Source organism: Lepisosteus oculatus, chromosome 24 (assembly GCF_040954835.1).
Source record: "Lepisosteus oculatus isolate fLepOcu1 chromosome 24, fLepOcu1.hap2, whole genome shotgun sequence".
In the NCBI taxonomy this organism is placed as follows: Eukaryota; Metazoa; Chordata; class Actinopteri; order Semionotiformes; family Lepisosteidae; genus Lepisosteus; species Lepisosteus oculatus.
Window position 1 is genome coordinate 14053912 of NC_090719.1, and position 23045 is coordinate 14076956.

Genomic DNA, 23045 nt, shown 5'->3' on the forward strand with positions numbered 1-23045 from the left:
AATGATATAATCTGTAAAATGTTAGCAATGTGCTGATTTCTATCCGTAGATTAATTTAAGGCTTTGATTGAATTTTCGTTTTTTTATGCTTACAGATTATGAATTGAGTCGAACATCTGAAATGTTCCAGGAAATTTATTAGACACTTTCCCAGTTTACATGTAAAGGTATTATCCTGTGTACTGTACTTAGTATTGTTTGTATTGTTTGTATATTTGGTGTTTATGCTGCATTAACTTAACTCCCTTTACAACACAGTTAGCAGTCACTGACTAATTGTCTTCACTAGATGCCAGTTGAGCAGAATGTATTCATTTAGTCCCTGAGTTGTAAGTTTTTTGGGTGTTTCAGAAGCAAAGAAAATAAGTAGAGTGTACAGCCTCAGATAAGGTAGGAAGTGAAAAACGACTTCATCAGCTGTACAGGGGAACTTTTAGTAGGCTAGGTTGTCTAAGCATGGAGTGGAATTTAACCTTTCCAGTGCAGAGGGACAATTTAAAAATTGAGATCTGATTTGATCAAGAGGGATAGAAGGTACTACCAGCACCAGCTAGATCAGACCACCAGGTGTGAATACCTGGCTTGTACTTCCTTTCAATATACCACTTTTGCAAATACATTGTTTGGTGTTTTTAGATTTATGTCATAAGTGCTAGCTCAGGTGTTACAAATCTAGTCAACACTGAGTGACTTTAGGTGTTAGAATATAGCAGTGCTTTATTTGAAAAAATCCATGTCAGTGCACTGTGAAGTAGAGTCTTTTGTCTACCATTAACATAAAGAGCCTTGTTGTGTTATGTTGAATATGCACAACAGGATAGCACATCTGCAGAAGCAGAACACACTGCTTTATAAACTTCACTGAACTTGCTTTCCATCAAAGTTCAATGGGTGTTTGTAAGAGGCAACTTCTATATTGAGTTGGATACATTTATTTCGTTTTCCACATGTTTTGGTTGGAAAAGCACAGTATTCAGTCACAATATTCTAGAAAGTATGTTTTAGCAAGGTTAAATTTCAAATAAGAGTGATCATTTGGATCACTGTCACACTTTCTTATCATTTCATAAGACTCTTTAAAGACTAAAAGTTGTAGTTTGTGTTTTCAATTATAAGATTGAAATATAGGATTCAGTATAAGATTGAAAACTGGTTTCTTACAGGGAATTTGCATATGTGATGAATGGATAATCTTTCCAGGTTTTTGTTCTATAAAAAAAACCTTCCCAAGGAGATTAATCAAGAAAGTACTGCTTAATTAATCAGACGTCCATTTGATGGAAATTTATGGGCAGTAAAATACTAATATACTTTGTAAAGGCACTACTTGGCTTAAGAATATAGTGCCGAGATTCGAAATTTGGAATAATAACAAGATTCTTTGAATTCCTCCCAGAAGCATTCCAAGACAAGAAGTAAAGAAGAGCTCGTTAATAAAATCTTTAAAGGGATGAAGTGGGTCAGATAGCTGGGCTCAGCTCTAGGCCCCTGTACAAACATTATTCATGGTCTGAATTTTTCACTCGCAAGTTGTGAAGCCATAAAAACCTGTATATAGTCTTGCTCTTCAAATTAACTTAGTGCTCTTGTATGTTGTTTTCTTTTTTTGTGTGATTAGTTTAATAATTTGTCTTATCAGTTCCTTGATTAAATATATTTAGTATCTGTTATTTTACAGAAATTCACTGAAATGTTTTTGTGGAGTAGCTGATAAATTCAAACACTGGAAAAAACATGTATTTATGCCTCTATCTTAACATGGTCTTGTCACACTGAAAGACCAACTAGCCCTTGGTTTTCATATTAAATTCAGGATACAATACTCTATGGGTATGTACAAGAACTAATGTAATTGTTCTCCACTTTATTTAAGAATGTAATAATGGATCACGTTTGCCTTCTTCAAGACATATTGCTAAAATCTGATCTTGCTTCTACTTAAAATACATCTTTCTTTTTCAAGATGTATGCAACAATTGATCAGTTTTGTTTAGAAGAAGAAATCTTTATATCAAAGTTTGACAAATGTTGGCCAGAATGGCTTTATAGATCACTAGAAGAAGAACATAAAAAGATAATTCTTTGTAGAGAATGGAAAAGAGACCAAGGCAAAGCACTGAGAGGACCCTGAGTTAGAAGCATTTACCACAGATTGTACTGGAAAGGGCCAAACGAGAAAAAAGAATGCCAAGGGTTTATTTCAATATTAATATAACAAAATCTCAGGGCTGATTTCACAGACCAGCTTAGCCTACCTCTTAGACTTATCTGAAATGACGTTAGGTATTCCAAAATTAATGCTAATTTGGGATTTGTGAAATCACTGGAAAGAATGCAGTTTTTAAATCACGTTAAAATTATTTGAAGCACAAGTTCACCTGGAATATTGTGGTCGAGTTTGGGTGCCACACTACAGGAAAGATGCTCCTCTAGATGCAATAGATGTAGAGCAAACAGGCTAATTCCTGGTTTGAGTTTATTGTAGTTCTCAGACATTCAAAGGGAACAGAATCTTTTTAGCTTGGAAGAGAGGTGGTTATGAGGGAGATCCTGAAGAATATTGACCGAAGCAGCTCAGGGGACTTCTTTAAGAGGAGCAGTAATACAAGGACTTGGAGTCACAAGTGGCATCGAGAGTCATTCAGGACAGAAACGGGGGATACTTCTCTAGAGAGAGGATTGTTCTGTTTTGGAATCAGCTCTGTAGTCATGTGGTTGAACTAGACTCTGCGGGATGCTTTAAAAATGGAATAAAGGACAGAATTCTTTGTTTATCAAGCTGCTAACATCTAAATGAGCTAAATGAACTGATTTGCATCCTTTTATGCTCTCACAACAATTCTGTCAAATGTCTCTTCAGTGGGGATAGAGGATAACTGTTATCTTGTCTTTTGGCAATGTCTAGCCAGTAAGCTAATTTACTTTAGAGAGACAAGTGTTATTATTATTAGTGAATGTAGCTTTATGTAATTGAATGATAGTATGTTGTTGAATTTCTCTTTTAGCAAAACAATCCCTGCTCTCTGATTAGCATATTTTCTGAGACAAATGTAGTGATAATCCAAAGTAGGACGCTCATTAAAAACACTAGCTAGAGGTGATCGGGCTGCAAGCTAGTGTGATTTCTAAATGATCAGTTTTTGGAGACTGTCAGGTTTTCCTGACCAGCTAAAGTTTTTAAACACAAGGGGCCACAGTTCAGTAATTTCAGCCACATTTGAATTTAGATTCACATTCGACCCAGTAGTCTATATCTGAGGGTTTTAAACAGTCATTTTTTTTAAAATAATGGGGCTTGCATCCCTGTCTGGTAATGTAAATAGCATTTACCAAAAGTAACATGTGAAAGCTTTTGTGTTATGAGTTCAGATGTACCAGCAGGCTGCCAGATAGCTTTAAATCTGTAGTGATAAAACAATTTTGACAAAACAAATTACAGCGTATGTTAGATGAGAGGGATATTTTTGTCATTTGGGTTCTTCTGTTTCTGCTCCATCTCTTTTCTCCCCTTAAATCTTTAATACAACTGTCATGCACGCTGTGAGAGGTTCAGCCGCACTTTAATTAGCCTCCAGGAATTGTTTAGTAAATTTTTTGGAAGATTTCCATACAATATATTGACCCTGCAGCACGTCCCTTATTATTCATAAGTCAAATTTCCCGATAACGGGGTCTGCACGCCGTTGGAAACTGGTACTGGAACATCAGAGGACTGGGAGAAATGTGTGTATCCCAAATTTGGGACATATATCATACCGGTCTCTGTTGGCTGTCTGAACGTGGTAGCTAATAAAATAACAATCAAAGCAGGTTTGAAAGTCGTTGTGATTTTTTCTCTGGCAATACATCCAGCAGGCAATTTGCTGCCAGTAGGAGGTTAGGCAAGATAGCAGCCTCGAGCTAACACGAGCATCAAATCATTTTCCTCTTTTCTTTCTTTTTTTTTTCTGGAGACGGGCAAAGGGTAACGCCTTGAATAGTTCTTTCCTGGCCTAATCAACATAACAGCCTCAGCTGCCCCTTCGGATCCCCTGCTAGGGTCCCTATCATCTTCTGATCAAATATTAATGTGTGATACTCTGCTTGCTCACTAATCCAAAGCCAATTAATATTATCTGTCAATTATTTACAGATCCTGAGGTGCGAAGGCAATTCCCCGAAGACTACATCGACCAGGTTTGGAATGCGTAATTAACTTTCTTCCTTTCTTTCTCTTCCTCTTCCTTACTGTTTATGCCTCTTTCATTTGCACTTGCTGTCCGTATAGCCCAGCAATCATTCCTTTATATAAAAAATAATGAATTTTTAAACACGTACACACATGCATACCTTCCATCTCACTACCTCGGCTCTGGCAAATATCATGTGCGGAGGTCTCAAGGCATCGAGGTGGATTTTTACACGTTTTGCTTTGCTGCATTGCATTTCCTTGTCTGTTTTCAAAGTGAATGAACTTTTGGAATTTGCTTCTGTGAATGTAGGCAATTATGATAAGAACATTGTAAATTCACCATATTTTTTTTTTGTTGTTGTTGTTGAGATGTATTTGTTTAATATTTCTGAAGTATTATAGAAATCAGGCTGTGACCAGTTTTAGGTCTGGGGTCTGGGTTTACTGGTTTTAGCTGAAAGAGCCAGGTCTGGCCATTTGTGTACAAAAACACAGGAAGAAATGCATGTAGAGTTTCTCTGGATTTTATTTTGTTATTTGAAGCCCTTAACTGGGCTGGTCCTGTAACTGGTTCTTTATTGGTTGGGAGTGTATTGTGGCATCATGTTATTTGAAAAACACAAGACTTATGTATAAATCACAGTCATCTGTGTGTTACAGAATTTTGGCAAAAATATAAGCATTATTGGAAATCATTATACACCTATGACTCTTGTCTCCTCCATTTTCTCTGGACATATAAAGTGTGTGTCAAACTAATAAGAACACAGATAAATCTATATAAGTCCTCTAAGTCCTCCCATGTGAGGAATATTATTCATAAAAAACACTCGAAATTTCCAAAAAACATGATGAAGAACATATTTGCCTAATATTTTACCTCCGTTACTCCCAAGAAACTGTTACTACTTGTGATTAACTATAGTTTGCTCTCAGTCAGAAGACTGCAGGCAGCCTTTAGAAGCTGAATTAATTCAGAGAAATGTAAAATTGGCAATGCTCTGTTTTCTCTTTTAATCAGGGAGTCTGACAGAGTATAGGACTATAGAGTAAATGGTGAGAAACCATGGCTTGCAGGAAAAATCTCAGGGAAAAATCTGCCACATATTGGAGTGAAGTCTACTGTCTGTAAAGACATAAAAACTTGTAGTTATCCAGACAAAAGTCATTGTGTTCCAGTTCCTATTCATTTAATTCCTCGTCAAAGTGCATCATATTATTATTGTGTTATATCCTATGAGTTAGAAAAGAGGTGTATTGAAAAAGCTGAGCATGGCTTTTGCTTAGAAACCTCTGTCCAGGCACTGAACTATAAATATTGCTCAAAAAAGCACTGTAAAGTTTTATAAACAGATGAAACAATATTCAAATCCCTTTTCCAATAAAAATTCAATATATGTAACATGATGAAAGTTTGTACCTCGCTATTAACGAGGGTGCTGCTAAGGTAGAAAAAAACATTACGTGAAACAGAACGGGGTTAAACTTCAGTCATATAGGACAACACACTTTTGAGGGAAAAAATGAACTGCAGGCTATTGACTTGAATTAATATACATATTATACAGTAGGTCGGGTTTGACAGAAGAGAGGAAAGGATTAGTGAACATAAGTATGACTTAGATGTAATCGACATTGCAGACTATGAAATGCTGCTCAAATGACATAACAAAATTATCAAATACATATGCAGTTACGAGAATGTTTATAGTGATAAAAACATTTCCTGTGTTGTATTGTTGAGGTGAAAAATGAAAGCAACAAATATGAGCTGAGAATCTAGCATGATTTCAAAAGGAATGACACTCACAGGGCAGGAACGGATCATTTTGTAAGACAAAGGGAATGCTGGGCTGAAATCAAAGAGGCGCAAAACAGCCTTGGAACAGTCCTTCTGCAAAGGAGCAGGACATCTGCAAGTCTGCCAAAGTTGGGTGAACAAATCCTTTCTTGGCAGACCTTTGGCAAGGCGTTAATGCAGGATCTGATCGGAGAAAGTGGAAGACCACGATGCATATAACTGTTTATAGCAAACACTTCAGTACAATACTGTTTTTCATTCCAAACTATTAATTGTGCAATGCTGACCAATTCATTGTTCAGTTTTGTATGATATTACCAGTGGTATTGTTATGTCTGTAGAAAACAGTGGTGTAGATAAGAGCACATATTCCCATTTGGACTCCTTATTACCTGAAGTGCATGAGAAATGAGAAAATTGTGCAAGGAGTGACTCCGATAAGTCCCGTTTCCACACTAGGAAGCACTGCCGCTAACACTATTGGATGCCATGAAAAAATAATAAATCTGGTTACAAGCACTGCATGTCTCGGAGCTACAGGTGGTGCCCCTTGCAGACAATCCCACAGTGATGCTGTTGTGCCTCTGAATGCCGGGGTAACACACCCGATTTCAGATTTCTCACTTGGGGAGTCACTGTAGAAGATCCCAGAAACTGGATCAGAGCATGTGATGCTTAGAAAAAAAATCACTGGCCATGTCCATGTGTAAATTGCTATTCACTTTGCATTATTTCGCTGTGCGCTAATTTAAAACGCGTTTTTTTTTTCCATACAATGTTTAGTAGGTCCATAGTAACTTACAAACCTTCAAACAATATTTTCTCTCTTTTTAAAGCTGTTTAACGTGTCTTGTTCAGGTTAGCCATCACCTCTCAATCTAGATATGCTTCCAGGAATACCAAACATGTTGGCTTCCTTGCACGTGAATTTAGACATCTGTATGTAAGCTATTTCTGCGTTCTCGAATTAAAGAGCTTCTTGATCACAAACTTCTCTTAATGTGGAATCAATTCTGTGGTTATCTGTCAATAATCGGGTAAATAGTGGCTTGAAACAATGATTACCTATCTTTTATTTAACTGTTGTTTGTTGACAGAACTGTTATTATTTCAATGCTAGTGTCACAATGTCCTCGTGTCAACACTAGTGTGAGGACTGGTCTTAAAGAGAAAGTGAACAGAAACCTGTGGAAATCACTCGGCTGTCGCTGTGGTTTTCAGAAACAGACTCCACATACAGACCCTTGTGAATAACCCAATTAAAGTTTAGTTTTTGAGTCGTATATTTCTCTTCGTTTCTAATTTTCCATTAAGCATTCTTTTAAAAAACTTGCAAATATGAAGAACTTTTGTCTTGAAAAAGTGAAGTCGCAGTGCTGAGGTTCTATATGAGTTCATTGATACTTCATCAGCCATTTGAGTACAAAAGTAAGAGAACTTACAAGAGAGTCTAGAAAACTGCAGCGTCTGTTGCGATCATGTGAATGCACACTAGCTCTTAGCTAAATTGTTCTGCTGTCTTCAAGATAAGTTTAAATCTTTGTAACCTAAGATAATAGTTATGTGCAGTAATTTCTGCAACCATCTACAGTACGTAAGCCTGCATTACTGAATGACAGTAGTAGAGAAACTTTAAGTCAAATTCAGTGTTTGCTTCCAGAACAGATGGTACATGTTTAGATTTAATAAACAGGTTAATGCAGACAAACAGTAAAGAAACTCAGTGTGCACCAAGAAGGATTTGGCAGTATGTTGGTCTTTTATCAGTTATCTTCCAAAGTATATTTTATGAAGCGATTAGAAAACTTTGCAGATCGTGTTCTTTTTTGATTCATGATTGTAAAAGGAAACTTAAGGTTTGTGCCTTAATATTTTGAAATTGTGTAAATCTGCATTTGAAAGCTTTTATGACACACTTAATTCAATTACAAAATATGAATTATGCTTTTCAATGTAATTGTTTCTTGACAATTTGGTACAATTTGAAAACAATTCGTTTCTTGTATTAAATGCACTGCGATCATGTACTCTAAGCTGCCCTGAAAACACAGTAACAACAAAAACACACATTTCAGATACAAAAAACTTGTTTAAATCTTAAAATTAATGGATTGTATGTTGCTGAATTAATGGAAAGTAGTAACAGAGACTGCAGTGAGACAGAAATAATATACAGTATTCTGTCCAAGGGGCAGAACTCAATGCAAGACATGGCCACTGCTGTATGGAGAGATGTTTGATTGAAAGTATGTATCACTTCATCAGAATCCCTTGTTCACAGCTAATGCAGTTTTCTATATATATACACTTTCACATGTGAACACACAACCATATTCTTTCTTCGAAAACTTGAAGCAGTGGGTGGTTTTGAATCTATTCCCTATTATCCTAAATGTTCAGTAAGCTGAGCTGGTCCGACTAATCACCTCTACTTGTTTATGTGCATTTTTTCCCTCTTGTACAATTATTTGATCTAGAAAAAAAAATGCCCTTTGTTGTTGGAAGATGTTTTATTCTGAGATGGTCTTTGTTCCATACAGTAAAAGAATCTGTCTCAAATTACTGTGGCTCTGTTGCTTTAGGAACAGGGGGAAAAGAGGAGGTTAGATTGACATCTGGGAATGAATAATGATGCCTAGCCTTTTGGCTTCCCTTGAGCCATAAAGCTGGTACTTCTTCCTTTATAGAGAAAAAAAGGGACAAGAAGAAAGAGAAAGGATAAAAGGTGGCTTGAATGAAAGAAACTAGTCCTGAAGATGTATTGGTGTTGCACCAGTCTTCTGCACGGTATGATAATCCATTTTGATCTGCTCCGTCTTAATTGTCTGCTATAGACAAATGGGCAGTAAAAGTTCATCAGTTTCATCTCTTGCTTCTCATTTAAGGGCAGAATAAATGAGGCAAACACAACAGATGAAAATGCTTTTTTTTCCCCCTACATGGACGTGATGGTAAAGCATTCTAAAAAAATCTCACTGCCTCATTATTTCAGTTGTCCTCTGCTCAGCTCTGATAGATCTCTCCATTTGTATGAAAAATGTAATCCGATATGTAAATAAGTTGTTTGATACAAAGTGATAGTGTAACGAGCGGGATCTCTGTGTTTTAGCATTTTTTAACTTATAATTAAAACAAAGCCAGCTTCATTTTCCCTGTTTTTTCAACATCGTCCTCTTTGACACAACCAGACTGCAATGACATTCATGCTTTGAATCTTTTAAATTAGGCAGCTGCTGAATATTTTGCAGAAAACTTAATGCGACGTGGTACTTTTATAATGTTGACATATCATTTTTGAAGTTTTTTATCCTTTGAATTCACTGTGCTGTGGATTATTTTAACTTACCAGCAAAGAGGCAGGAATTAGTCTTTAATGGGGAATTATAGAAACTTGTGACCTCTAAAAAAAGAGAAAAACAATATCCAAGCAACTAAAATGGCATATTTGTGCAGGAAAAGAATTATTTATTGTTGTCTGTCCTTCATTAATATAATCTTATAATAATGTCTCTTCCCTATTTGCTGTGTCATTTAAAGATGTAATTTTCCTTAGTCAAATGCCTTTTGCAGTCATATACTGTATTGTATTGCTTAATGTGAGTAGGGATTAATTGTAGCATCCTTCTTGGAGAGCAAATGATAGTTCAAATGAAATTGGGATTTAAGACTGCTTCTATTTTGTTTGTATTCAATACAAACAATGGAGGGAGACGTGAAATTTGTAGAATAGAGAAAAGCACTAGAATCAGTAAACAGAACTTTTTTCTCATGCTCTAGACTTTTATCTTTTAAGCTACTACTGTATGTATAGGATTAAATTATAGAGGAAATAACAGAACTTGAAAAAATGTTGCAGATTTTTAATGGAAAGAGTTTTTAAAGCAGTTGTTTCTTTAAAATAGTAAATGTTGTTAAAAAAAAACTCTTATCACGTTTTTCTAGCAGTCTTAATCTAGTACTGAAAGCTCAAAAATACACTCTTAGTACAACATGGTGTGACAATTTAATTGGCTAAAACCAGCAAGCCCCGGTGTAAACAAGTCAGTGTTAGAGAGTCAGGCATGATACTAGCAAATAAAGAAATCACTTCCATCATGATGAATTCATTTAGAAAACCTTAAGTAGATTTTCACTCTTAATGTTTTACAGTAGGTGTGAGCTGTTGCTGTCACTATGGGTTGGGCCATAGGGCTAAGACCCTGCTTGAGTGAAGGTAGATCTGAACACTGTCAGTCATGCCTCACTGTATTAGTGAGAGAATTAGGAGTGCTCTGTGCTGGGACTTTCTGTAATGGTTAATGTTTAATGTTGTACTTATGTCATTTTTTCCTAACAGCGTGTTCGCTGTTCTTACAACTATTAGTCTGAGAGAATATAAGCTAACTGGGGTTCCCAGCTCTGTGGACCTATCGGGGTGATAAAAAATCTTGCATTTTATAGTTATCAGGCCACTTTAATAATGCTACCTTTCTGTTTTGAATCTCACCTCCATGGACTTTATATTACTGTTGAAAGTCAGAAAATACTACTTTTTATACAGTATATGAGAACATTAATGTTAAAGAGGTGTGATATCAGGAGAAGCTCCACCTACTCTGCCTCTCCACAGCAACCAGCTGACTGTGATGCTGATACACCACTCACGTTTTCCCATAATGATTAAAAACATAATTGAATCCGGACTGAATACCTTTCCTGGGATTGAAATAATGAGTTTTGCTTTCAGTTTTCTGTTAAGTGACATTTCAGTGAGACAAAAACCTGCTTCATGTAAATTGTTGATTAAAAGCTGACAGTGGGGCATTGGTTTTAAGGGGGTCAAGAATGTAAATTAGCTTTCCATATGTTTAAAGAATGGCTAAAATCATAAAGAACATCATATACAGTAGAACATTTTTATCCTTTCAAAAGACTCACTTTAGGTTTTGACTCTAATTAGCTCACATTTAAAAAAAGATTAGACTAATGGTTTCCAAAAAATACATTTGACCTTTTTTTTCATATCCAGAGGTGTTGTTTTTTGTTCTGGATAAAAGACTGTGATACAGAAATTGATCTAAATTAAATTTTATTAATTAATTGATATACATTAAGCAGCTTTATGTACTCTTTCAGCACTGTAGACTCTGATGATATTTCTCATGTCTTATGCTCCTCCTTTTATTTTAAGTAAGTGGTTTATACTATACTATAATATGAATATGATATATACACCCCATAAAAGTGTAAAGAATATAATAAATAGAAAATAGTATTAACCCCCATACTGTTTTATGGCTTGGTAATATTTTCATTAACCTGCAGTGTTTATTTTCTATTTTTTCCAATTCCTAAATAACTTTGGCGGCTCAGGCTAAATCTCTCTGCCCCTCCTGAAATATTAGCCTAATGGTCCGAGTGAAGAATGTAACAGCTGATGGATCGCAGAGGCAGCTGATCGCAGTGGCAGTCTCCCGGTTCGAGAATGGCACATTTCAATGTGTTTTTTACCAACGCATTTGTAGGGGGAAAAACAAATCAGTTCATAGCAATCACCTATGCTTTTGTTATTCAAGTGCAAGACTGCTGCAGCTATGGGCATCTACTGTATGTTCCCAAAGTTTTAAACTTACATCTGCCCAGCAGGGAGCAACAAAGTCAAGTTGTACAGGTTAAACTACACTTAAACATTTTTTATTCCCCAGTACCCTGGACACTGTAGTTCCAGGTATGTTTGCGGACCATAATTTGAACATAAGGTTTGAATAGCAAAAAGGATCAACCAAGGCTTTTTAAGTAGGTTTGCTCGGTGTGGAACAGCTCACATTTGCTCCTGAATACCACCTGTGCTTCTTGCAGGGCACTTATTTATTCAGAAGAGAACGATTCCTGACAAACTTAAGTGTAACACAGCCGCCCTTTCTCAGGCTGGTTTGCGATTAGCTCTGACTGAAATCCAGATGTACAGAATCATCAGAATCTTAAATTGGTTCTGCTTCAAGAGTGAATCACTGATGTTACTGCTGCATGGTGTAGCAGGTGAGGCTCACCTTTAAGGACACTGTCAGGAAAACATATGCCCCTTCTTCCTTACTGAGAAAAAAGTATGGACACGTGATCTCATGTCTCGGAGGAACAAAAACAATAACTTTGCTGTGGCTGCCTAAACCATTTTATGGCTTTAGGCATAATTCAAAAAGAAACAACTAGTGTCGAAAGCTTGCATGTTTCTCTGAGTTCTATTTATAAATGTATAGTTAACTGCAGGGACATGTTTTAAGGTGGTATCTTTCTTAGTTATCATAAGTGGTGTAGCTCCCTAGTTATTGCATGTCACCTGTAATTTTATGTGTGTCTACAGGGACGTGGCATAAATCCCTTCCTTACCGAATGTTTTTTGAAAAAGTGCAGTAGCTACAAAAGCGCCCTCAAAGGATTTCCTTCGGCTTCCTTTTAAACAGCACTCAAGCTCTCTTCAGGATTTAAAGTGACTTCAGTCTTTCCAAACGACAGGCACAGGCTAAATCTGATGTGTAATAATAAGAACACCAGGGCCCGGTGACAAAACACTTCAGCATCCGTCTTCATCAGTGTCATATCGCTGATGAAGGTGCTGAAATGCTTATTAAACATATGTTTCCTTTTTAACAGTCCCAGAGTTTACGAATGAAATTAATCCGAATTTGGATTTGTGGATAGAATTATAAACGATAGTTAGTTTTTTTTTAGAATAACACGCAGATGCCCTCTACTCATTTGTAGTGAGTGGAATGGAAAAATCATTTAAATCTACAATGATTAGGCCTAAAAGCTATATTTAATTGGAATGAGAATTACTGCAGGTTATGAATTCTTTGGTTGCATTCTTCTGGTTTGTATTCAGAACGACAGCTTTTTAAGTGTTTATTTAATATGAATGTTAAACATTATAATATTTCATCTAATGAAATAATATTCAGGCCAACCGTCGACACAAATTACTTACCTGGAGATATTTGTGAAGGCTGTAAATTAGTACAGCAATAGTCATGCCCCCTAGCGCTACAATACAAAATTAGATGCAATACATCTATCACGCAAGCATGTCATTTTACACTAGCACCTCAATAGCAGCGTTAGAGGATTATATTGTCTTATATGCCTGCGGCATGGAAACTGGCCTGTGTGCCTGAGCAAGTGTATCCTCTCACACAAAAAAATGGATTTTACATCCACTAACAGTATCTGACGGGTCTTTACTAATTACATTTCATCACAGAAAAAAGTTTTTGAGAAATACGAAGAAGGACTTTTTTTGAGAAATATCCCACGCATTGTGCATATGGTTTCCAAAAGAGAAGCACTTAACTATCGTTATTAATGCTGCTTGCTCTCCCTACGTGTGCCAAGTATCTTAAACTAAACTCTTACTTTTGGGGTTCTATCAACTCCTTGACCTTTCTTGACTTTTCTTATGAATAAAAAAAGCTTAGAAAGCGTGCTTTCCTATATGCATTTGCACTTTCACTTTGGATACATAAAGTTAGGTGTCAGGCATGGAATTCACTGTCTCTAAATAGCTAGCACGTAACATTCTTCAGTCTCTTTAACTATACTGTATCTCTGATGCTTTTCATTTTACTGTCGGGTTTCTTTCATCCAAGGAAGAAAACAACCTTCAGAGATCACTGCTTCCTCACAGACTTTATGTTCTGTGATAGGCAAACAAGAATGTGATTTGACAGAAAGTAGATATATATTAATATATAATCATATATCTAATTTTATGATTGTCTATCTGGTAGTTTAGAATTTTACAGAGGCTTTCACATGAACAGAGCAGAACAAAGCACTTTCTTTACACCACATTTTTATTATGCTCCAAATGCATTTTCATTTTGTCCAAAGTAGATCCATTTCATTTTAGTTTGATACAGTATGACAATAGGAAACCTTTTCCAACAAGAAAGGTTAAGTCAGGAGCTATAAAACCTATTCTTTCTGACATGAGTAAATGAAATATTACTTTGCCTTCTATCTGTGATATCAGGTGGAAGTCAAATTCTTAACAAAATCACATTTTGTTCTGTGAAGAAATGTTTTATGTTTAACATTTCTGTGTGAATGAACAAACAATCAAGGGTCAGCTACTGTACTTTATTTGTCTAATGTTAAACTATTTCTCAATGAAAGATCCTTACAACTTCATTATTAATGCATTAGAGTATGGTACATTACATCACAAAATACTTTTCTTTATACAATTTCCTGATAATTCACTCTCCATTGACTTGGTCATCACTAGAATTAAGTGTTATTCATACGTGACAAATGCTTTCAGTGCTATATATTTCTGTATAAAATAATTTTAGAACATGCATAACTTTTTCATTATTAATATTCCTATCATTTATTTGTAGTCATTAAGAATTGTACAGATGAATGTCACATTCAGTGCTATTTTGATAAAAAGTGAAATTTCTTTGCCTGCTTGAGTGCTACAGTACCTGATGCTTCTTTCACATTTTAACTTGTAAGATATTTGTACATTGGTGCGTAGCGTACTCCTTTAGATGGATTGTTTGACTGGAAAGTATTTTTGCACGGGCTCGGTTGAGTTGGAAAATGGCAGCCTAGCTGATTGTCTTACAAAACACATACAATATTGAAGCATTTTCTCTTTCTAATGAAGAAATATCTGAGCTGGGCAGTCAGGTCTGTAATCAAGGGGAGACACTTGCAGATTCTCCTGGCTGACTGTCATGCAAATTGAATAGACTGTGCAGCAAATGTTATTTCACCATGTATGTTGTGTTCAAGGGCTGCTTTTAGCAGGCTTTTAATTTTGGAGCTTGGTCCTGTGACATAGCCCGTGGCTTAGACAGCAATGGAGATGGAGGCACTCTTGTCGAGGATAAAAGAAGAAGGCATCTGGCTGCTCAGGAGCCCCAGCAAGCAAGGTACCCAGAGAAGTCCTTGATTTTCTAGTTTATCTAAACAAGCTCGACTAATCCCAACTATCTAGGGGGATCCACTGTCAAAACAAGCAGCAGGGCCCTAAGGCAAACAGATCCAGCATGCAATGAAAGCTGGTGAATCCAATACACTTGTGAGCGCACATTGGAGTCTTTCTGCAAACGCTGGGAAGGGGGAAGGGGGCTGGAGGGAGGACGCACAGAAAGGGGGGAATTTGCATAATGCCCTTTCATTAAGAACTTCAGGAAAGCTGACAGGCTTCTCCGTGTAGCTCCATGGCCACAATGCATACCGTATAGGCAAAGCTTTGAATGACCCAACATATTGGGCTTGAAATAAAAGAACTCTAAGTATGGTAAAACGAGAGTGGAAACAGTGACTGCCGCATTGTCTAACATCTGCTGTACTTCTTGTTAGTTTTGTTCGCTCCAATTCTATGTGGACACTGGAGAAACCTTCGCCAGCCCAACATGAATCCTGTTATCTGCCTCCTGAATATTTATGTGCTGGGCCCATAGCTAAGCTGCCCTTTGCTACTGTCTGATTCTGCCCTTATTTTAATTCCTTTCAATAAGGTCTGCTTTTAAAAAAAAAAGGAGGAAAGAAATAAAAATGTTTATCCGTGCCATTTCTGGCAGATTTGCATAAATATGGATGGGGATTGGTTTTTAATTTAATGCCAGCTTTGAAAGCATGAAAATAAAACTGGCAAGTGGACGGACGTTGAAGAAGCAGATATTACTGTACGTGACTCAGATAAGAGTTACTCTTTATTTGGAAATAATAAACTGTGTTGGTGGAGGGCGGGGGGGGTCTTGGCTCTTAGTGATTTACGTTCGATAAAGAAGGCACTGAAGGAGCGTGGTACAGGATGTCAATTCTGGCACCATCAGTGCTCAATGACAAGTTTGAGTCATATGTTCACATGGCTCTTGTGAATAAAATGTGAGAACAAGCAGATGCAGACGTTTGTCCTAAAGCAACTCTTACGTTCATGTCTTGTGCATTTAGAATGTCGAAAAAGAAGATGTGACAGTCAAAAGTGAGCATGGGAGAGCCATGGTAATGAGTTGCTTGTGAAGCTGTATGTTCAAACTCTACAACTCTGACATTGTAATCACATTTTAAACCATTAGAGACAAAATGTCGATCACCCTCCCAAGGTCTTTAGTTTGCAGTCTGTCATCCACTGCATTGAAGACCTCCACTTTTGTTTGTTAAGGCAGTTGTGCTGTTCTCTTATTTCACTATTTGAGCCACGTTTCCTTGCACAACACGCAGGGACGCGAGAGGACTAAAAGAGACTGGTAAATTGCTATTACAAAGTATAAAGACATTGATCTGGATAGATTTCAGCATAATTCCCAGTGTGTACCACAGCCTTCACTGTCTTGCTTTTTCAAGGAGAAAATAATTTTTCCCAAGAAGATTATCTTTGTTTTGTACATTTGGAAGCTTAAAAAAGAACTGTAGATTGATATGATGTCAATTTGCTTTAAAAGAGTTAATGTACCATGAGATGTTATAATGTACACATATTGGAAATTCTTTTCAGGACACTCCTCTCTAAACTGCATAAATAAATTACTTTATATGAACTGTGCTGTATGTGCATTGAGGCAAATATAAGAAATGATTTGCAGAGGAACTGGTGGTATATTTCGCAATCACTTTTCTAAAACTGTGGCTATCCTCAAGGGTTAACTAACCTTCCTAAAAATGTATTTACCATAATGGTAAGGAAGAAGTCTGATAAACCTAGTTTTTATATGCACACATAATTTGCAATCCTGACTGTTATTTATAGGTTTTAGATCTTTAATACTTTGTTCTGCTTTATCTTAAAGTTAGCCTTTTAAATGGAAAGCTTAACTTTTCTGGAGTACTGCATTTGTCATTTACTGCCCTTGAAAATGTCTGTACTTAATTTTAAGTGGTTGTTTTCACACTCTATAATATTTCAAATCTAGCCTAAAACAACACTGTTAACGGAGCTCGGATTATGTTTAGTTTGTAGTAAATAATATCCCCTTAATTTACAGAAATTTCAGGCTTGAAATAAACGCACAGAGTTTTGCGGCCCCTGTGTTGGTATCGGTTACTGAATCGCATTGGAAAGAAAGTGTTTTCTTTCTTGGGGAGAAACGGATCAAAAGCCTTAACCATCTTTTTTTTCAGCTTGGGTTGTTTATGATTTCAGCAGTTTAGCTTGTCAATGAAGTACGAGTCAGAGCTGCTGAACCGACACAGTTTCTATTACAACAGGGCGGCTGGTGTCCCACAGGGAGAGAAGAAGTGCAAGGAATTCAGCCTGGGCCCATTATCTGCTGTTTCTCTGTGTGCTCTTCAAGGGAAGGGGCTTCTGGGAGCATGAACCCCATGTGTATACCCTGTGTCATATTTGAAGGACTGGTGGCAGGAAAGCTGTGGCCTTGGGCAGGGAATGTAAGAAACTCAGCTGCAATTAGATTTTCCACCCCCCCCCCAAAAAAAAGGGAAGAAAAAAGGTTCAGCGATTTTTAAATTTTACGTTAAAGGATTGTTTTTTGACTTAGGAGAAGCAAGTCGCCCATCTGTCCGCCACTGCCCCTTTGTTTGTCAGACATGTTCAGATATAGTTTAGAATAATTATTTTTTTTTTTTGGTTCGGTTCTCCTACACCTCCGGTATCTAGTCCCTGGATTTTTCGTACCGCTTCAGGGCAAGAGCTAGTTTGTATGTTTTCTTCCCTGTGTTTCTTAAAGAGATTCTTTCCCAAACTCCCAACTTTATAATATTTGTGTTTAAAGTGACTCCTTCAGTGTGTCACTTTCTTTAATTTAAAATCCATAACCGGTTTAAATCATTGAAACGAATGAGGCAAATACTTTTTTTTTAATTTAATGGGTATATAATGCTGTATTTTGTATAAGACCTAATAATGAAGTATCAATATTCTAGGCCTTGGTTTTATTAAAGCATTTCATCATTGTATTGAAGCTAATTTAAAAGCTTGCTAGCTGCCCTGAAACAAGAAATACCTGATATGGAGAAGCAATAAAACAGAACCTATGCTTTCCTTTAGAAATGTCCTATTAAAATGATTTCTTTAGAAATACATTACTATAATATTTTATTTCGAAGACCTCTCGTGCACATATCTCGGATAGCTTGTATACTATATATACAGTACATCTCAAAGGATTTAAAAACTGAAGGAAAGCGAATGCAGAGCAGTAATATTGCTGAGAGGTTGTTGCAATTGTTATGTATGTAGTTCAATACAATAAAACTGAATGAACCAGTAAGCAGCAAAAGAGTTATAAATACTAAGAGGCCATTTTGGCTCATCTTGTTCATGTGGGTGTTTGTAATGTATTCATCTGAGAACTGAATCAAGCTGCCTTCTGAAGGATCCCAGTGAAAAAGCTTTAGCAATGTAGCTTCATACATTCATAACTCTCCATGTTAAAGAGATACCTCAGATTTTCAGTGCTGAGTGTTTTGTTACTGGATTGTCATCTCTTTATGGTTCAAATTAGTTGCTGTGGTATAATCTGTTCTTGTTAAACACTTTCAGTGATGAGTGACTCGGTCAGATCTCTTGAAAGCCTGCTGATTTTCAGACTACAATGATGACAGGAGACAAGATGGTTGGTGGTACACAAGTCAAAACCCTGTAGTAATGATCGCCACATATAATCTGAATGACTCTGGCTACCTGTGAACTAATCCCAATTGAGAAATGTCCTTTAAAATGTAACAGAGGTTAGTGGGGCTTAAGTCTTTAAAATGAGACATTCACAGAGATGGGATCACGTATGCATCTTCAGTATGCAATAACATTTTATAACTAAGATAAGATCACTTTATTGGCCATATACAATTTCTTGTATTAGGAATTTGTCTTTTCGCATACCCCAACTTGTTCTCTGTGAGACACACAGACAGGGAGAGAAGCTTGTGGTCAGAGCGCAGGGTCAGCCATTTATATGACGCCCCTGGAGCAGCTGGGGTTAAGGGCCTTTGCCCAGGGGCCCAATGGAGTAGGATTCCTCTGCCAATCGAGTGAACATTCGGTTGCCTAAGATTACAAGACTGGTGATAAACGAGAGAAGGACAGTCAACCCATCTGGCCCATTTGGTAGATGTAACTAATTGATCTGAGGATCTTACCCAGCTGTTTGTTGAAAGAAGCCAGGGTGAACAGATTGTTCCATACTCCCACAACCTTTTGGGTAAAGACGTACCTTCCAATCTCAGTTTTAAATAGACTTCCCCATATCAGATCATGTGGACATTAGATGCTTGTGAATTCCTATCACACGCATTGATTTGATAAGCACCGCGTGACAGGAGAAGATGAGGGGACCTTTGATTCCCAAAGAATCTTAGAAATACTCTAGGGACAAATTCAGATTCCATCTTGGCTGGGCAGGGTTTTAAGTAAGAATGGCATGCGTCTCATGTTGCAGGACATGATGGATATGAAGGATGATATTTCGTAGTGTGGGCTGTAAGATACCACCATTTTTGAGCAGAATGCAATTGAGAAGAAGGATCGAACAGTTAAACCTCCTAAACATTAGCTCTAATGGACGTTGCTAAATGAAGCACAGTGGTGACAACTTTCTAATTCTGTGCTCTGAAGAAGCTACAGAATGCCCTTATTCAACAACGTTCCCGGCTTTTGACATTTGTTTAGTGGGATATGCAAACTGTCAAAGGATGATTTTGTCTTGTGGTAGACATGCCCAGCACTAATAATGTTCAAACACACAAAAAGTGTTTTTATATATATTTGTGACTTTTTAAGGGTGTGACTCTTGATATTGTTATATTATTATTGGGTTTTTTTTACTTGCAAAAGTAAAGTCTGGATAACATCCTCTGTCTCCTTTTTCACCATTAACACAAAGGACAAAGTAAATTCATCATGAGCCATAAGTATCTTTTTAGTATTGAAATTAATTTAATAACCACATTACATGTCTGTAATATTAATTGCATACATCCTTTGGTATTCAAGTGAATTGGATACCAGCTCATACTGTAGATATATCTTTCTCTGCAACTGCAGAGAATATGCAGATATGATTGCATGACTTTGTAATTATCCTAGAATTCTTCAAAATGTATATTTTGTTCAGTCAAAAAGCAACATTAGTGTAAATATAAAAAAAACTGCCACCAACAGTTATGGGTATGCAATTGTCAAACATTTAGTATTATTGGCAATTCTGACACGTTAGTTTCTGTATTATACCATTCTGAAAGTACATATTAAATGCGTTTTCTCCCAGCCTATTGTTATGTCATGGATTATTATTTCTTGATTCATTTATTTGTCTGGCACAAAGCGACTTGAATTTATACCCATTTTAGTGCTTTTCCTGCTGCAATCCGAGTGAAGCACCTTGCTCAAGGGTACAGTAACAAAGCCCTGTCTGGGATTTGCAACTCTCTCCAGTTATGAGTCCAGAGCCCTCATTTTAAATAATCGGGGGGAAAAAGAAAACTTGTTTCTGAAAGTTTTAGAAGGTCTGTGAAACCAGCAGCTGACAATAGTAAGCTCAGAAACGTATATAATGTGGTGCACTTCATACAGATGAGGGCAGGACCCCGAAAACAGTGAGTTGCTATGTAAGTTACAGCTTATTCTTGCATAAGGATGTACATTGTTACTGTATGAAGAAAACCACTTCATTTAGGGAGAATACTTGGATGTAGTAGTAATAATATCAATATACACACCTACAACTGGACACTGATTTTATTATTACATTAATCTGTAATTGCTTGATATTGCTCATATTTGGCTTTGAAGAGATTATACAAAACATCACTTAATTCTCTTTTCCAGCCTTGTGAAACATTCACTTCTCAGGCTGCTTTGTTTTGTCAAGGTCTGGTCAAGGCTGTCTGCAGGAGCCAAAAGCCTGGTGTTGTCAAGAGGTTTTAGCTGTTTTGCTTTGTGTTTTTTTCTGATTCTGCCAGACATTTTATAACATGTATCATCGGTATAAATTAATCCATTTTTAATTAATCTATGAAAAGTTGCACTTTGACTGCAGCTGTTACATGCATTTGAAGTATTCCCCTCTGCTTGTAAAATCAAAACGCACAACATAACTGAAAATAGAAGACATGTTCACAATTCAAAGGAGTCACATCGAGTTAGAGGAAGCATTTTTAAGGTTGGGAATTGTTCCTGCTTTGCCTTCTGCAGATGAAAAGTCTCGCGTTCCTCCACCCCCCCCCAGTTAACTTCTGTTTAGGAAGAACACAGCGAAAAACACGTTTATCATTTCAGACCGGTGTCGTTTGTCTGAACTAGGTTCTTTCGCCCAATTATTTTGAAAAACTTGGCTACACAAGGCTCAAATAATCGATGAGCTCTGTGTTGCCATCAATACATTTAGTGTTGAGACTATTGATTGGAGGGGATTATAGACAGGCTGTGCAAGCTTTATAATGTCAGCATCGTTTGATTATGAAAAGGGTTGGAATCGAGGGACCTGGTACCAGGTGGTGTGCGTCCTCCTGCCAGTGACAACATGGTTGAGTTCTCTCCCCGGTGGATAGGGGATCATGCCCTGCACTTTCACTGTAGTGACTTACTGCTACAGATGAGCTATCAGCTCATTATGCTAAGGTGACGCCAAGTCAAGTAAGTTGTCAGAAGAGGGGCCCCCAAAAGGCCCCTGGCTCTTTAATTAAAAAAGGCGCCGCTTGCTGTGCACTGGATTCAGTCAAATAGATTTAAGGCCTTTTTCACCTTACATTGGGAAGGGGTTTTAGAGGACAGAACCAAGCCTTCCCTTTCTTGCACGCATTTCCCTTGGATCTTGGAAGTTACTGTAAGTTTTTTTTTTTTATCAAAGCTCCCGGTTTCATTTACGGAAGGCCATCAGTTCCATATCCTTCGCAGGTTGTTGTTTTTTTTTTCCTACAGCGAGCTATAACACTGAGATACATTAAAAAGCCTCTGCCTCCCTTGCAACAAGGGAATAATGCAGCTCTGCCAACCTCTTGCGGGGAAAAAAATAGTAAAGCCTCTCAAATGCTTGAAATTGTGCTGCAGACAGTTTATTCTGCCTGTGTTCCCAAAAGCATGAAGCATCTACGCAGTGTTACAGGTTGTGAGTGTTTCATGAGATTGGTTTAGCCAGGTTATCAGTATAATGAATCCAACGTTAATTTCTGAAGAAATGATCAATTCTGCCTAATGTTGTTGTATGTATAGTTTTCTCTTTTTAAGAGGATTTCTGATTTTCTAGTCATACATTATTTTGCCTTCATATGTTTATTAACAGGCAAACAATGTTTATTATTGCCTGTTAATAAACATATGAAGGCAAAATAATGTATGACTAGAAAATATGTAGCTGTCTACAACATGCTACTGTACGCAGTTATATTGTTGAAGTTGGCACTTTGTCCTCTTTCAAGAAGTGGCAGGATTAGAACCCTGGATCAATTTGCTGGGCTAGATGAACTGAATGGCTTCCTCTCATTTGTGACCTTTGCTAGGCTGTTAGATATGTGGAGAGACAAAATTATATTTGATCTTTATTGAAACAAAGCAGGGGTATGTAGAGGGCATGTAGAGATAAAGTACGTAAAGCAAAGTTCAGCACAATTTGTGTGTGGCAAACTATGCATCTTCCCATTAAGCAAAAGCAAGGGACCCTTTTACAGACACATCAGCCATATACCCATTCCCCAGCTTATGGAAAGCTTCTGTTTTGCAAGTTTTTACATAACAGGATTTGTAATTGTCAGAGGTGACCCATTCTGAGCAGTTCTGCGAACACACAGAAAAGTGCCATTCGCGATATTTATCACTAAAGTCGCTTCAATGGCTGAAACAACATTTTAAAGTCCTATAATTAGATCAGTTCAAGAGCAAAAAAAACATACAGTGAAGGAAACATTGTAGAGAGATAAATGAGAGATGCTACACATGCTCGAGATCAAGGCAAGACCGCCAGTAAAATTCAGCCCTAGTGGCTGCTGGTAGAGACAGCATTACACTTGCTTTAAAGCTATTCATCCATGAATACACTCTTTACATACTGTATGTAACATAAACTTGAAACCTTTCTCAGGTGATCTATGAGAGGTTTTTACCTAAAGTTGAATACACATGTCGAGTCC

At 37.1% G+C, this 23045-nt stretch overlaps 1 protein-coding gene across 5 annotated transcripts in view; it reads left to right on the forward strand.

Annotated features, from left to right (window-relative positions):
• The window catches only part of dennd1a (DENN/MADD domain containing 1A), a 266177-nt gene that overhangs the window by 50469 nt on the left and 192663 nt on the right, over positions 1 to 23045 (forward strand). For all 5 annotated transcript variants that reach the window (XM_069183539.1, XM_069183541.1, XM_069183540.1 and 2 more), the window contains exon 3: positions 4133 to 4176. In XM_069183539.1, coding sequence (XP_069039640.1) covers positions 4133 to 4176 — 44 coding nt within the window. The remainder of the gene's footprint in view (positions 1 to 4132; positions 4177 to 23045) is intronic.